Source organism: Centroberyx affinis, unplaced genomic scaffold (assembly GCF_046629955.1).
Source record: "Centroberyx affinis isolate AG114_WGS23_722 - 3 ecotype Tasmania unplaced genomic scaffold, CSIRO-AGI_Caff_v1 ptg001456l_1, whole genome shotgun sequence".
NCBI classification, from domain to species: Eukaryota; Metazoa; Chordata; class Actinopteri; order Beryciformes; family Berycidae; genus Centroberyx; species Centroberyx affinis.
Window position 1 is genome coordinate 43,566 of NW_027279929.1, and position 13,953 is coordinate 57,518.

The 13,953-nt window shown below is 43.1% G+C and overlaps 1 protein-coding gene across 1 annotated transcript in view; it reads right to left on the reverse strand.

The window, feature by feature from the left end:
• arhgap39 (Rho GTPase activating protein 39) overlaps positions 1-13,953 on the reverse strand; it is a 91,947-nt gene that overhangs the window by 19,808 nt on the left and 58,186 nt on the right. The window contains exon 6 of the mRNA XM_071526767.1: positions 5,712-6,154. Coding sequence (XP_071382868.1) covers positions 5,712-6,154 — 443 coding nt within the window. The remainder of the gene's footprint in view (positions 1-5,711; positions 6,155-13,953) is intronic.

The following is a 13,953-nucleotide window of genomic DNA, read 5'->3' on the forward strand; positions in this document are numbered from 1 at the left end:
GGTTTACTCCCAAACAGAGAGCATGGCATACCAAACAGCTCAGTTTCTGGCTGGGCCAGCAGGGGGCAGTAGCCATGGCTACCTAACAACTTGCTCTGTCTAATGTTTAAAGGATAAATTCTGTGATTTTGGACCTGTATCATTTGTCTCTGAAGTACCATTGGTACTTGAACCCCCTTGAAACAAAAAAGCCAAAATCATCATCAAAATATCTCCAAAGAAGCCAGTCTGTGAAATGAAATGGAGACTGTTGGTCGGTTGGTGGAAATGCTGCCAGGAAAGCAGCATTTCCACCATTTCTACTCTTTGGATAGTCTTCTACCAAACTCTACTGTTTACAGTCTGACCTGACCGTCCAAAACTAGATCACTCTGCCAGTAACGCACTTAAACCCCACAGCAGTCTGTGCTGCAGCAGAGAAAAATAGTTCAGTGATTTCCTGATCAGTGAAAGTGTGAGTAATGGCAGAATTGTGTCATGTTTTCTCTCAACTCCTCTGTGGAGCCTACAAATGGCTTTTCTGGAGATATTTTGACAAACCCCACATGGACTCATGAGGCAACAGAGCTCGCTGTTTCAACTGACAGCTGACTCTGGAGTCAATATTCTCTGTGTGTCTACAGTGCTACAGGTATGTAAGAGACAAATTATATATAGGTCCAAAATTACCAAACTTATCCTTTAACAAGTTGAATATGCAGAACCAGTGATCAGTCAGCCAATAATGCTACCTAGCTAACATTAGCTTTGCATGAACAGGACTTAAGTTGTTTGTTCTGTTTGTATAGTTTGCACTACTAAATCAATACTGCCAATAATACTGACATTGTATAACATAAATAGTTTGTATAACATAAACCATAGTAATATTGTATTGTAAGCTTACTCACAAACACTTGACTGCTCAGGCATAAAAGAAAAAGTCAAATTGCTGTTGACACACAAATAATAAAAGTGCAGTCATCAAATGAATGTGCTTTTGTGAAAGAACAAAGGCTAGGCGGCTAAGTGAGTGCAAGATGTGGAAATCGTAAACTGAGAATGAACCCTCTTCCCGAAACAAAAAGGTGTTTCAGTTCAGTACTTAATTCTCCCAGATGGGAAACTTGGTTTGCAATTCAACAGTATACAGTCTATAAATACACCTTAGAGGGCATACAAATACACTACATGAAACCCAAGATCATCATTGAGCGTACCTGTCAACCTAAGTTCAGTCAATATATTGAGCTAGCAACAGGAGGGGAACTTAGAAAAAGGATCTTAGTGATGTTTTTTTCCACCTGTTCGTTAAGTCAGTATATTCAGATAAACATGGGAGGGAAAAAAAATATTTGGTTATTGTTATAATCACACAGCTAATTATTGCATTTAATGGGGACTATTTTAACTTTTTCCATTACTGCACACAGTAATGGAAAATCAGAGGGGTTGTAGCAGAACAAAAACCACTCACAGATTGGCCATATCAGCCAAAGGTGGTGCTGGAGATGCAATACTGTCACAAACAACACTTCCATGTTGATTTTTTTGTTTGACACTGCTTGGCCAATAAGCGCTGGCTAGCTATAATCCTAGGGAGGATGTGTCCGAAAAAAATTTGTCAGCGAGTGGCCATGCAAGCTATGGTATTAGGAGATGTTGGAACTGAATTAATTTGCAAAACCACAAAAACATCTGATAGCTGCATATTCACATGAATAGGTTGAAGGTGTTTGCGGACTGTGCCATTTTGTCCATCTTAATGCCGTTCCAGACACATTTTTCACATCTGGAAAAAATCTTTCGTATTGAAAGATGGTTAGCAGTTCACTTTGTTCATTCAGTTTGACAAGGTCAAGGACAGCCAACCCACGGAGCAGCCTCAATTCATACAGTCTGACAGGCTGATAATCAAGATTTTACTTCTCTCCAATCGCACATCTGACACACTGTACAGTGAACGCAAAAGACAGTCGCATAGTCTGCAAGCATTAGCCTATTCACATCTAATAATTTTTTACTCTTTCCATTAAATCTGTGTAAATAATATATACTGAGCCTTGTTTGACACACTCCCTGTAGACAAACAAGGTCCAAACAAGGTGCCAGCTACTGTTAATGAGGTGAAACCAGGCTATCAAAGTTAAATCACTTGTTCTCTTGTTCTATGCAGTAGAAAACAAGGTGATGGTAAACATGTCTTCCCCTGGTAACAATACAGGCACTTCTAGGCTTATCAGTTAACACGTGTCACCTCATTTTCAACTGTAAATGTAGTGTCCTCACTTGGGCCAGACTGTGCAATCCTGAAAATCCCAGAACACAGTGGTGAGATGCATCATGTGACGTCTTGTGTGACGGACAAACAAGCGGACTAACAAACGAATGAACGAACGAATGAACCCATGGAGACCGATCCTGAACTCTCTCCATCCTCTTTCTCGCCTCCCGCCCTCCTTCCCCCTGTTCCTCCCTCTCTCTCTTTAATAAGATCCTTGGTGTGTGGGGCACGGCAGAGCCATCTAGAGGTCAATGGCTTCCATCTGTCCGGGACGAGGCTGTGCGCTCTATGACAAACTGCCTCTCTCTCGCTCTCCTTCACTGGCTGAAGATGCAGAGGCTCCGGAGAGTGCTGACACCACATAGGCCTACTAGGTTATTTCCAGAAAACGGGCCGCTAACTGGCATAACTAAACGCTGGTTGAGGCAGAAGTCATATGATGAAAGAGAATATCCTGCCACTTCATTTATCTTTCTATAGTCAGACTCAGCAGATGTTTGCTGGGTACAGGGTATGTGCAGGTTTCAAATTTAAGATTTTTTAAGCCAAATTTAAGACTTATAAAGCTATAAATGCGCAATATGGGATGAATATCGTCTTTGTTGGGTGAAAACCTTTGAACGTCAATATTGGCGATTTTCATGTTTTAATTTAAATTGAGGGATTACATGGTTCTTTATGGACTGACAAAGTTCTACCAGCCTTGGTGCTTATGAAACCCTTTCAAAACTCTGCTGAATAAACTAAAAAAATCATGGTGGTCAAACTAAAAACAAGGCTGTTTTCGCTGACATGTTGGAGATACGAGGTTTTCACCTGACAACAGTGACATTGTGCTACTAATCCTGTTTAATCTAAGAGTGGGCAAAGAAATCTGCCATTGCGTGGTGGAACAATAAGACGTCTAACAATGGTATTCAAGACATTTTAATTAATATAATTCAAATCATCCTGTACCAGTGTAGTATTGATCAATTCTACAATAAATATGTAATGAATCAAACTGCATCATATCCATCATATCAGAGGTGAACCACACTGACTGGACCAGATGTGATTTTTAATACAAGGATAATATTGGCCTGATATATCGGTTTAACCTTACAAGTTCTATGTACTGTGCAGCCAATAGTTTGATGTTCCACTGGGTGCAGTCAATGTGAATAACAAGCTAAAACAGCCTGTGTGCTCATAGAGTGTGTACAGTGTGTGTATCTGTGCTTGTGTGTGTGTGTGTGTGCGTGTGTGTGTGTGTGTGTAGTGTCCTCTCGCTGGAGCAGAGAAGACATTTACAGGACACTGTGACCCCAGCCAGGCGTATCCACCAATCACTGCAGACTGCAGCAGATTACAGCAAACCAGCAAAAGACAGACTGGTTAGAGAAAGAGAGAGGGGGAGGATGATGGAGGGATGGAGAGGGAGAGAGAGAGAGAGAGAGAGAGAGAGGGAGAGAGAGAGAGAGAGAGAGAAAGGGAGAGAGAGGGAGAGAAAGAGAGAGATTAAACTGAGCGTAAAAAGAGAGGTGAGCAGCTCTGAAGGTGAGAGGGGAAGAAAATGAACGGAGGATAAATGTACCAATTAATTGAGACACATAAATAAGAGAGAGAGAGAGAGAGAGAGAGAGAAAGACAAAGACAGAGTGATACGGACAAAAAGAGAGAGGAAGGGGTGAGACGGAGAATGAGATAGAGAGAGAGAGAGAGAGAGAGAGAGAGAGAGAGAGAGAGAGAGAGAGAGAGAAGGGTGGAAAGAAAGAGACAGAAAGATGGGACGACGCACAAGGCTACTGGTCTGATCCGGATCTGATAGTAATACAGGAAAACTGCACTAAAATCCAGGTGACATATATGACTTGTTCAGATTTGTGAGAAAGCACTAAAATTGGTCTACAAGTACAATTTGATGCCTTGAACATTTTCAGAATTGGAGCCATCGCAAAAATGCTATCGATCAGCTGTGGCAGACGTTTTTCTTTCTGCCATTACCAGCATGGCTTTTCCTCCATATCTGCTGTACTGATCATGACAGAATTTATAAATATGTCTACACCTAAATTTAATGGCAAAGGGATACAATAGTGCTAATATGAAAATGCGAAAATATCAAACAAATCACGTATTGGTGCGAAAAACACCAGAGAGAACCAAGAACGCTGCAATTTTACTATTCATGACAATGAGGTAGACAATGTTAAAATGTTCTCAGTTCTCTTAAAATTGCATTTTCATTGGATTTCTTTTACACCATAGCACTGAATTTGCAACATGGAAGGTCAGAGACACGGCTGGCCAAAAATAGATCCTGCTCTCATCGCCGATCAGGTGAAATGAAACCAAGTCTCGCCCTGCTGTGCGATAAAAATGATAGAAAAAGAGAGAAAGACTGTCATTGTCAAGAGGAATTGGCTCCTCAAGGGTGATGGTACCCCCAGTGTCAGTCCCCTCTCCGCCTGTCCCACTAGTTGAGATGGATACGGATCAAATGTGATTACGTAGAGTCGAACTAACTTAAGATACTACGAAACATCCATAAAAAAAAGAGAATTTAGCAACTAAAACATTGGCAGTGCAACACATGCACTTATATGTGGAGGCAATGCCTGGTATTCTAATCTTCTATCTCAATGGATGCTGGTTACCTCAGCTTAGATGACATCATCATCTTCCAGATGAGTGACAAGTGTTGGGGGAGGGAACTTGACCGACTGAGGGGGAGGAGGGCGAGACTAACAATACACTTCCCGCTTTAAGGCAAAAAGTTGCATATTGTAACTTCAAGGCTAAATAAAACTAATATTGAGATGGAGAGAGAGAAGGATGAGACGCAGATCGAACCATCCAGGATGTCGAGTCCCTCTCCGGGCTCTGAAGGCCTGGAGCGCAACTAGAATCTAGTTCAGTGATGAGAACAGACCTCAGGACATTTACGATCTCTACTAGTTTCAGCTATATTTTCCAGGTTTACTGGCCTCATCCAGCACAATGGACCCACTTAGATTACTGGAAAAGTGTAAAACCCTGCCCATCTGGCGCACTGCACCACAGAACAGTCCAAAAGCACATAGCAAATGAGTGGATTCCATGTAATAGCAGCTTGTGTTTCATCTGTATTAGAGGGCTATTTCCAAGAGTGTCAATTCACTAAAGCCTAAGCTACAGCAAATTACCTGCATCTAATATTTGCCACCAAAACTTCCAAACCTACTTAATATAAATACATTTCTGGGGACAAAGTAGAATGATGCTAAATTATTAGATATGTAGGACTCCAAAGTACCAGCTTAGAGGAAACATTGGTTCTGAATGCGCTCCAAAGATGAATTCTTTATGGATATGTCTTCCAAAATTTCATGTAACGGACCCCCAAACAGACAGACAGTCATAGGGTCATCTGATGAGATCATCTCCCCAGACGAGCCGACGAGTTAACTTCGGACGCCGTTCTTACCTGTCCGCCTCCTCCCGGTTGCCCTGCTTTTCCGTCAGCTCCTGGTCTAGGGAGGAGGAGGTGCTTCCCTCTCGGCTGACCCCGCTGTTGCGTCCCGGGCTGTTGTCGGCCGACGCCCTCCCGCCTCCCCCGCCGCTGCCTCCTGCGGGGCGGGGGGCGGCGCCGTCCGTGTGCTGCTTCAGCGTCTGCAGCTTGGCCAGGGGGATGATGTCGCAGCCCTGGGGCCGGTGCCACACGGTGCGCTGGGTGGAGGCGTTGTAGTAGTAGAACCGCGAGGTGTTGGGGTCGAACAGCTCCCACCACTGGTTGTCGCCGGTCCGCTTGATGCGGACGCCCTGTGGCGGGTCCCACACGCACTCGCCCGTCAGCAGGTTGGCGTACATGCGCTCCCGCGTGCGCGGCTCGATGATCTCCACCCACTCCAGCCTGCAGGGGGAGACAGAGAGTTAGAGTTTGCTTGTTTTCTTGGTTTCTACGAGGCTTCCAAGTGATGTAAGATGGCTTCTGGAACTTATGACTTGCTATCTCAACATTATAAGTTTTTGACTGGGAGCCAATCAGTTAATCACTGATACATCCGATCGATTTTGTGTTTAGATACTGTCACCCACCCTAGGCTGCGCAGCTCCATATTTTGTAACCGGGATTGCAATGGAGAACAAAATAACACTTTTTCAACAAATCATTCCTGTGTGAAGTTTGCATATTCCTCCTGTGTTTGCGTGGGTTGAATTGGTGAATTGGCTCTGAATTGAGTGTTTCTATGGGACGGGAGGCTTCATTGGTTCCCATGGTGCTCAGAGGCAGCAGTGCTAGGTCACTCACACACACACACACACACACACACACACACACACACACACACCTCACTATGCATTCATAATCTCGTGCCCTGGCCCAGTCACAGCCAGGCAGACAGGCAGACACACCTGGGAATGACTGGGCCTTTAGAGAGTACAGGGAAAGTGTGTCCGTGTGTGTGTGTGTGTGAGAGAGAAATTTTGGAGATGACAGATGAGTAGGAAGAGGCCGTCATGAAATATTCTGTCGCAGGTACTGGATTGAAACTCCCAACCAGCCTTCATGTGTGAATTTACTGATTTGTGTATGTATGCGTGTATCTGTGCACGGCCCCTACTGATGGAGGACAACATACAAGCCAGCAAAAGCACACACACACACACACACACAGCAGGGTATTGGTCCATCAAAACTGTCACTGGCCATGTTTACATGAACATCAAAAATACGGTTATAATGTAATTAAGGCAATTAAGGTAGAGCCCATGTAAACACCATACTCTGATTATGTTAATGTGATTATGCTTTTAGTCAAAGTAAGCATAATCATCATACTCCAATTTTAATCACATTAATAGACACCACTTAAGGGATGTATACAACTGTGCATTTTTAGATGAGTGTCAGAAAAACTTAGAGCAACTGAAGATGTTCGTGTCCATTGGAAAGCACTGAAGACTACAGGCAACAGAGGCACAAAGAAAACATTGGCTCTAACCTATAAACATTCCCTCACGTGGACCTCCTTAATGAAATTGAATTTATTTTTTCAGCAATAAAACCTCCGATTCCCACAATTCTCCCTGGATAGGCTAATTGTATTAAGTGCTTCAGTCATATAAACGGTATTATGGGAGGTTGTTAAATTATGGAATCAAAACTTGTCTCCATGTTTGTTGCTCAGCTCATTGCTGTGGTGTTTCTGCACCGCTCTTCCCAGAGATCACCTGTCAATCAAACAGTGTGCCCAGCACTGTGACGCCTTTCTCCTTGGATTTTCTCTTGATGCAGTGGCAATTCTTTCTCCATGGCTATTAGCAATTCAACATTAATAATTTGACTTCTGCTTGAAATACCCTGGTTTCAGCCAAGTATAGTTGAGTCCAATGATCCTCCAATACTAACAGGCCAACAAAAAAACAAAATCCATATTTTGTTCGGGCACACAAGCGATCTACAATAAAAGTATGCTGCATGTCTATTAGTGGGATACAAGATTACAAAATTGCTATGGGATTACACAGAGCTACCACATATTACGCATAATAAATAGGAAACCCACTCACATAGCTCTGCACTAACCAGAGTCTACTCCAGCTTCTGTCTGTGTGCACACACACACACACACAGACACACAAACACTAGTCTCTCTAGTGTCCCGGGAGGAAGGAGGGAGGCTTTCAGATGACTCACACACACCTACACAGCATACACACACAGAGTTAAATTGAAAAATTGTGTGTTGAATATGTGCAATATCTAAACCATATGAGGCTGCGGCGTTTTATTTTCTCATTGATACGTTATCAATTCAACAAACGGAGACAGGCATGAATTTGCTGGAGAGTTCCACTCTGAAGTGTGCATGTCTACTGGATTTACACTGCTGTGCATGTAAGACCCTCTGACTGGTTGTTGATCGATAAGAAGGCAATCGATAACTGTCAGAGAGTGGGCGGATAGCTGGGTAGGGAGGAGAGAGGAGGAGAGAATCAGTTCAACTGAGGGGGCAGTGACAACACAGGAGGAGGAGTTGATGCAGAGAACGACTTCAACATCAGTCATCTGGCAGGATTTTGGGGAATTCAGGAGAACAGGCGTGGGACGAACTCAGGTACTAAGGAAAAGGTATCCTATGCAACACAGCCAAACACTACAGCAGCTGATTTCACCGATTAGCAAACCTTCAAGACAGAACTAATTTGTGAAATCTGTAGTGTTTGGTTGGAATGAAAACTCTTGGGTCACGATGGCACATGATTGAGAACCACTGTCATAGATTTGTATGAAGAATGCAGCCCCAACAAACCAGTCTGCGTAACGAGCAAAGTCAGAAACAGTCAAATGAAAATGAAAAGTCAAGCCATCCTACAGAGGCACAAAGAAATATCCAAACCTAAGATATGGTGGCCATATCCATTGATAGGAAAGAGGGACTCCCAATAACCACTGTGCACCTATTTCTCACAAATGACTGCTCCTGACTGTGCGTCCCCACTGCGAGCAACATGATCCACAAGCTGAGAGAAGCTGACCACGGCTGAACTATATATATGCAGTTATCAGCCAATAAGATTTCTGTGCTTCCTTGTTTCCCTACTGCTGTGATTTACTTCCATGAACAATAGTTCAGCCTTGCCAGTGCAAAGAGAATGGTTGCATCCATCATTGAGGTCCATGGTAGAGCTCTGAAGTCATTTTTTCTGTTTTTCTGAAGACTGTGATATAGGCTACAGTTGGTTTGACTTGAAATGCACTTATTGTAAGTCGCTTTGGACAAAAGTGTCTGCTAAATGACGTAATGTAATGTAATGTATTGAGTTCACTGGTGCCCTTTCTGGAGAGAATTATGTCAATGTATAGCACCGGAAGCCAGTCATTCCTCTCCTTCACCCTGGAATACTGGCTGTAGGGGACAATGACCTGAAAATGTGGAGCAAAGCAAAACAAAACAAACACCCCTGGACTACCTCAATGACATATCAGGGCCAGGTTGCCCAAGACCCGCCGGACATGGCCTCATTCCTGGACTCCAGATTCTAGATGACATAAGTGGCTATGCTTACAGACACAGACTAACCCGGCTATTGTCCATACTCTGGTTAAGGTCTTATTCAGGTTAAACTGTTTCCATGAACCTTTGATACCCTGCGATTGAGTCTCCCTGCTGCCATGAATAAACCAGTTAGCAGAATATTCCCCCTCCCTCTTTAACTGAGCAGTAGTAGCTTAGGCTATTTCTAATACAGGGGAAAGAAATGATGATCCCAATAGCAAGTTCTGCTCACTGCCATGTATTTCTGTTGACATCAAAATGTACCCATAATGCCGCGAGAGTCTGACGGGGAAAACCAGAAGTGAAAGCACTAAGATGTTTCCATTCCACAGTAACCTGATTAATATGGGAGAAAGCCAGACATCTTAACCAGGTTTCTCATAATGAGTATGAGCTTACCTGGGTTACTCTAACCCAGTTATGATGTTTTAAATGCTCCGACCCAAATCAGGTTACTTGAGTAACCGGGTTAAAAAGGGAATTCTCCATGCATGGAAATGTAGTCAGTGAAGAGAGGATTCAGAGCATGAAGGACAGAGTGACCGCTGAGAGAGAGGAGACAATGCACAAGGTTAATATGGTGTTCAGAGTGAGCGGAATTAAGTTCAGGTTGTATATTTCTGATCACTACCTGCAGTTAAATTCAGAAGTACTGCCACTGTTTTCATGTCTGCAAAGCTAAACGCCATTATAACAACCGAATCTGTATTCTACTCAAGGAGAAGCCGCCATCTGTGAACACCACAGACACAGAGGCACACGGGTTTGATCCTGAGAATCCATCCCCACTGAAGGACCAGTTAGTAATAGTCACTGGGCTGCTTTTTTTTCAGACCGACACCACCATGCCAGAACCTTATCACTCACTCAAGCTTGAGGAAGTGTTGGCAGCTGAGCTCAACTGTTACATCCCGACTGTGGGGAAGATCCCCTCAAAGTGGCACCAAATGAATTTTTCAAGGCTGAGCAACCTGGCATGAAAATACCTGTGCATGATGGCAACCAGCTCGACCATCAGAGAGATCTTTTTAAAGGGATAGTTCACCCCAAAAATGTGAATTCTATCATTATCTACTCACTCTCATGCCAGTTGAAATACAGGTGAAGTTTGTTAGTCAATATAAACCCACTACAGCTGTTGGTTTCAAAAACATTCATGCTTGCACACACCCAGACCTCGTTCACGTGAATCTTCCCACTTCCGCGTTTACACTTCTACACATAGGTCTAAAACCTAGTCCACACTAATCCGAATTTGAAAACGCAGATATTTCTCCATTTGGCCTTCCATCAATACTAAGCCGGCAACTCAATAGGACTCGGGATAAGACGACTCTTCTCTGTTACAGCCCATTTTGTGGTTTAGCCTGATAAGACGGTGTGTTTTTACATTGAAATCTTGACTAGTGTAGCCTTAACCAAAATTGGATTTTATTTGAATTTGATTTTAACTGCACAACCTGGAAATTAAATATGGGAGCAGTGGTGCAGCTGCAAATGTGAAAAACACATTCTTGTTATCTGCCACATTTCATAACAAAAATGAATCAAAACTAGAGGCTGTCAAAAAGACATGCTGATTTCTCTTTGTCTCATTGTGCTTTCATAATGATTTGAGTGAGAGAGACAAAAGAGACTTAAGTGCACTACTGACAGAATGTGTGGCAAAGTGGAAGAGCAGCACTTCTAAATACAGGGGATGACGTCATGATTGCAGACATTTTGCAAAGGAAATAGAGATGTTAACATTCGATGACCAGAGACTGTGCAGAAACAAACAAAAGCAACTTGATTTTTTGCCATTTCCAGACATACATCTCTCTCATGGAGTAAAAGGGATGACATCTTGATCCTTTTTGTCTTGGTGCAACATAAGACCCAAACTAATGGTCTAAGCGCATGAATCAGATCAATACTTGGTTTCTGCGGATACTTAAAGTTAAGCACTGGGAATCATTTTCATCTCTCATGACTCACACAGATACAGGAAGAAAGACGAGGTAAAAACAGAAAGACTGAGAAGGAAGGTGACAGAATAGAGTGACAGAGCATGGGCAGAGCAAAGCAAGGGAAATTGAAAATGACAGTAATGTACAATGGCTGCGCTCTAATATACTATAATTACATCACTCTGCAGTAAAGAAGAGTGTGTGACCATACAAATGTGTGTCGTTTCTATATATGTGTGCGTGTCTTTGTGTATGTGTTGGTTAGTGTACACATGTGTGTCTGTTTACTTGATTATGTGTGTGTTAACATGTGGATGCTTCCCAGGGAAGCTCTAAGCTTAGTGATTCTTCGACTGTTTTTTGTGTGTGTGTGTGTGTGTGTGTGTGTGTGTGTGCGCGTGCGTGTTTGTGTGTATAGCTGCGTCTCAGAGACTCAACAAAGACACAAACATCCGTTGCCACTGACTCAATTACAATGCCACGCAGTTGTGTTTCACTAGAACAGCAGCATTACTGGAAAACTACAGAATACTCATTTTTAAAAGAAAGAAAAGAGTGGGTTTCGGCTGCTGGAGGGGACACTTCCAGAGAAGTCACAGCACTGTCCTCTCCGGAAATTGGTTCCTGGCTGGGTAGTGATATCAACTACTTCTGCTCAAGTTGATTTTGCCTGGAGGACATCTGGGAGAATAGGACACTGCTATTCTCCCAGAGAGGTGATAGGCCTCGGAAACATTCAGAGCATGAGGGACTAGATTTCTCTTTTGAACCCAGCTGCCACTGCTGGTTTAGACAGTATTGTCAATTCACCTGACCATCAATTTTTGATAAACCGCCACAGACCACGGCGGCGTATCCTCTCTTCATACGAACCAGTATTTTCAAACGGCGTGCTGCCTGTGAACCGCATGATTGAACCGACCACAACAGCCCTCTTACTATCCGCCATTTTTTTTTAAATGAGCCGACTGACACGACACTTGCGTTTAAACGACTAGTCGTTAAACTCTCCCATCCCTAGTGCGGTTCATTAGGAGTGACCCGACTGCAGGGAACGACTGTAAGGAGACAGTGGAACTGATCGGCAGCAGTTCCTCATGCTTGGAAAGCCGCGCATAGCAAAATGAACTGAGGGCAAACTGCAGTCTGGACTGACGCTCATATTCAGCCATTTCTTCGTGCGTTCTGAACTGGTATGAAGACTAGAGAGGGGAATTTACAGCCAAAAGCACAGACGAGTCCAGCATGCTTAGCTACAGTTCCAGGGGGCTGAAATCAGATTTGTTTTGGCTGAAATCTCAAACCTGGAGAGATGACAGGTTACAAAAACTCTGTGCAACATACAAGCTACTTGAGACTGACTTTTGTTTACAAGCTCTCATTTGCTTGTAATTGCTTGAACCTAACAAATCAAATGCAAAAAATACAACAAAGCCAACTTTTCCACTTCACACTGGTTCAGATCAGAGAAAACAAACTGTAGGTGTGATCCCACCTTAATACTAATGGAGTTCTGTGAAATAGCAATTTCTGCCCCTACACTTCACACAGTCATATTCTAAAACTCGTTGAAGGCAGTTCAAAAGTTTTAGGAAGGCGCCTCGCGGCACAGATTGGAGTTGGTATTGACCTGCATGAGATCACGACCCCATAGATCCAGATCAGAGCGTTACTAGCGTGTGCTTGGGGAGAGAAAATGAGAGCAGCTCCAACAAACTCCACTGTGACTGTGAAGTGGTTTAACATCTAGGACATTGGGGGAAAACAATGCCCAGTTGACATAGCTGGCTATATTTAAAGCCCAGATGCAGTTGTAGCTTATTGGCCTTTTATATTGGATATACCCTATATCCTCTTTGGCTCTCCAGTATCTCTTCATAATAAAAAGGCAGGTGTCCAAACCGACCATTTTGTGCTGTAAACTCCCCCCAGCAAAGCCACTGATAAAAACAAAAAGGTTTTCATGTGTAAATCTGTTAAAACATAATGCTGAGTAACGTTGTGAGTTTGACAGTCACTGGAGAGAGGGGGGGGACTATGAAATAGCCTAGAATTGCAGCAGGTCCAAAACAAACACATATCTGGAATCATAAATGTGTCAAAGGTAGCAATAAACAGTGATGGGTGGACAAGCATTACACAGTATCAATAAAGAACAGTGGAATAGAGTATCAGTAAGCAGTATCAATGATGGTATCGGTATCGGAAAAATCCTAACGATACCCAACCCGTTCATAACACGCCTTTGAAGACCTATCTGGTACGGAGGGTAAGCTTTCTCTTTTCTCTCTGCCTCTGTTTCTCTCTCTCTCTTTCTCTCACACACACACACACACACACACACACACAGTAAGCAAACCCATTTGTCTGTGCTGCGTCATGTGCAGTGGGGGGGGCAGAGGAAGAACAATATTGTGATGAATACTCTGCTCATATTTATGTGACAGAAAATGGAGGCCTGAAGAGCAGCAGGATTGACAAGAGATTGACAGAAAGAGATGCAGACAAAGAGAGAGAGTAAAGCAAGGGAGCAAGGCTGAGAGAGACCACAGGAGACTGATATATTACAACGGTGGCTGTTTTCCCTAACCACCATTAAGAGACTGTTGGTGGTTTATTATTGTCTTATTAATTAAAGATAAATTAAACACATAATATGCTATTTTTGTGTTCCTGTATAATGTAGGCAATTGCTATTAAACTATTGACTATTATT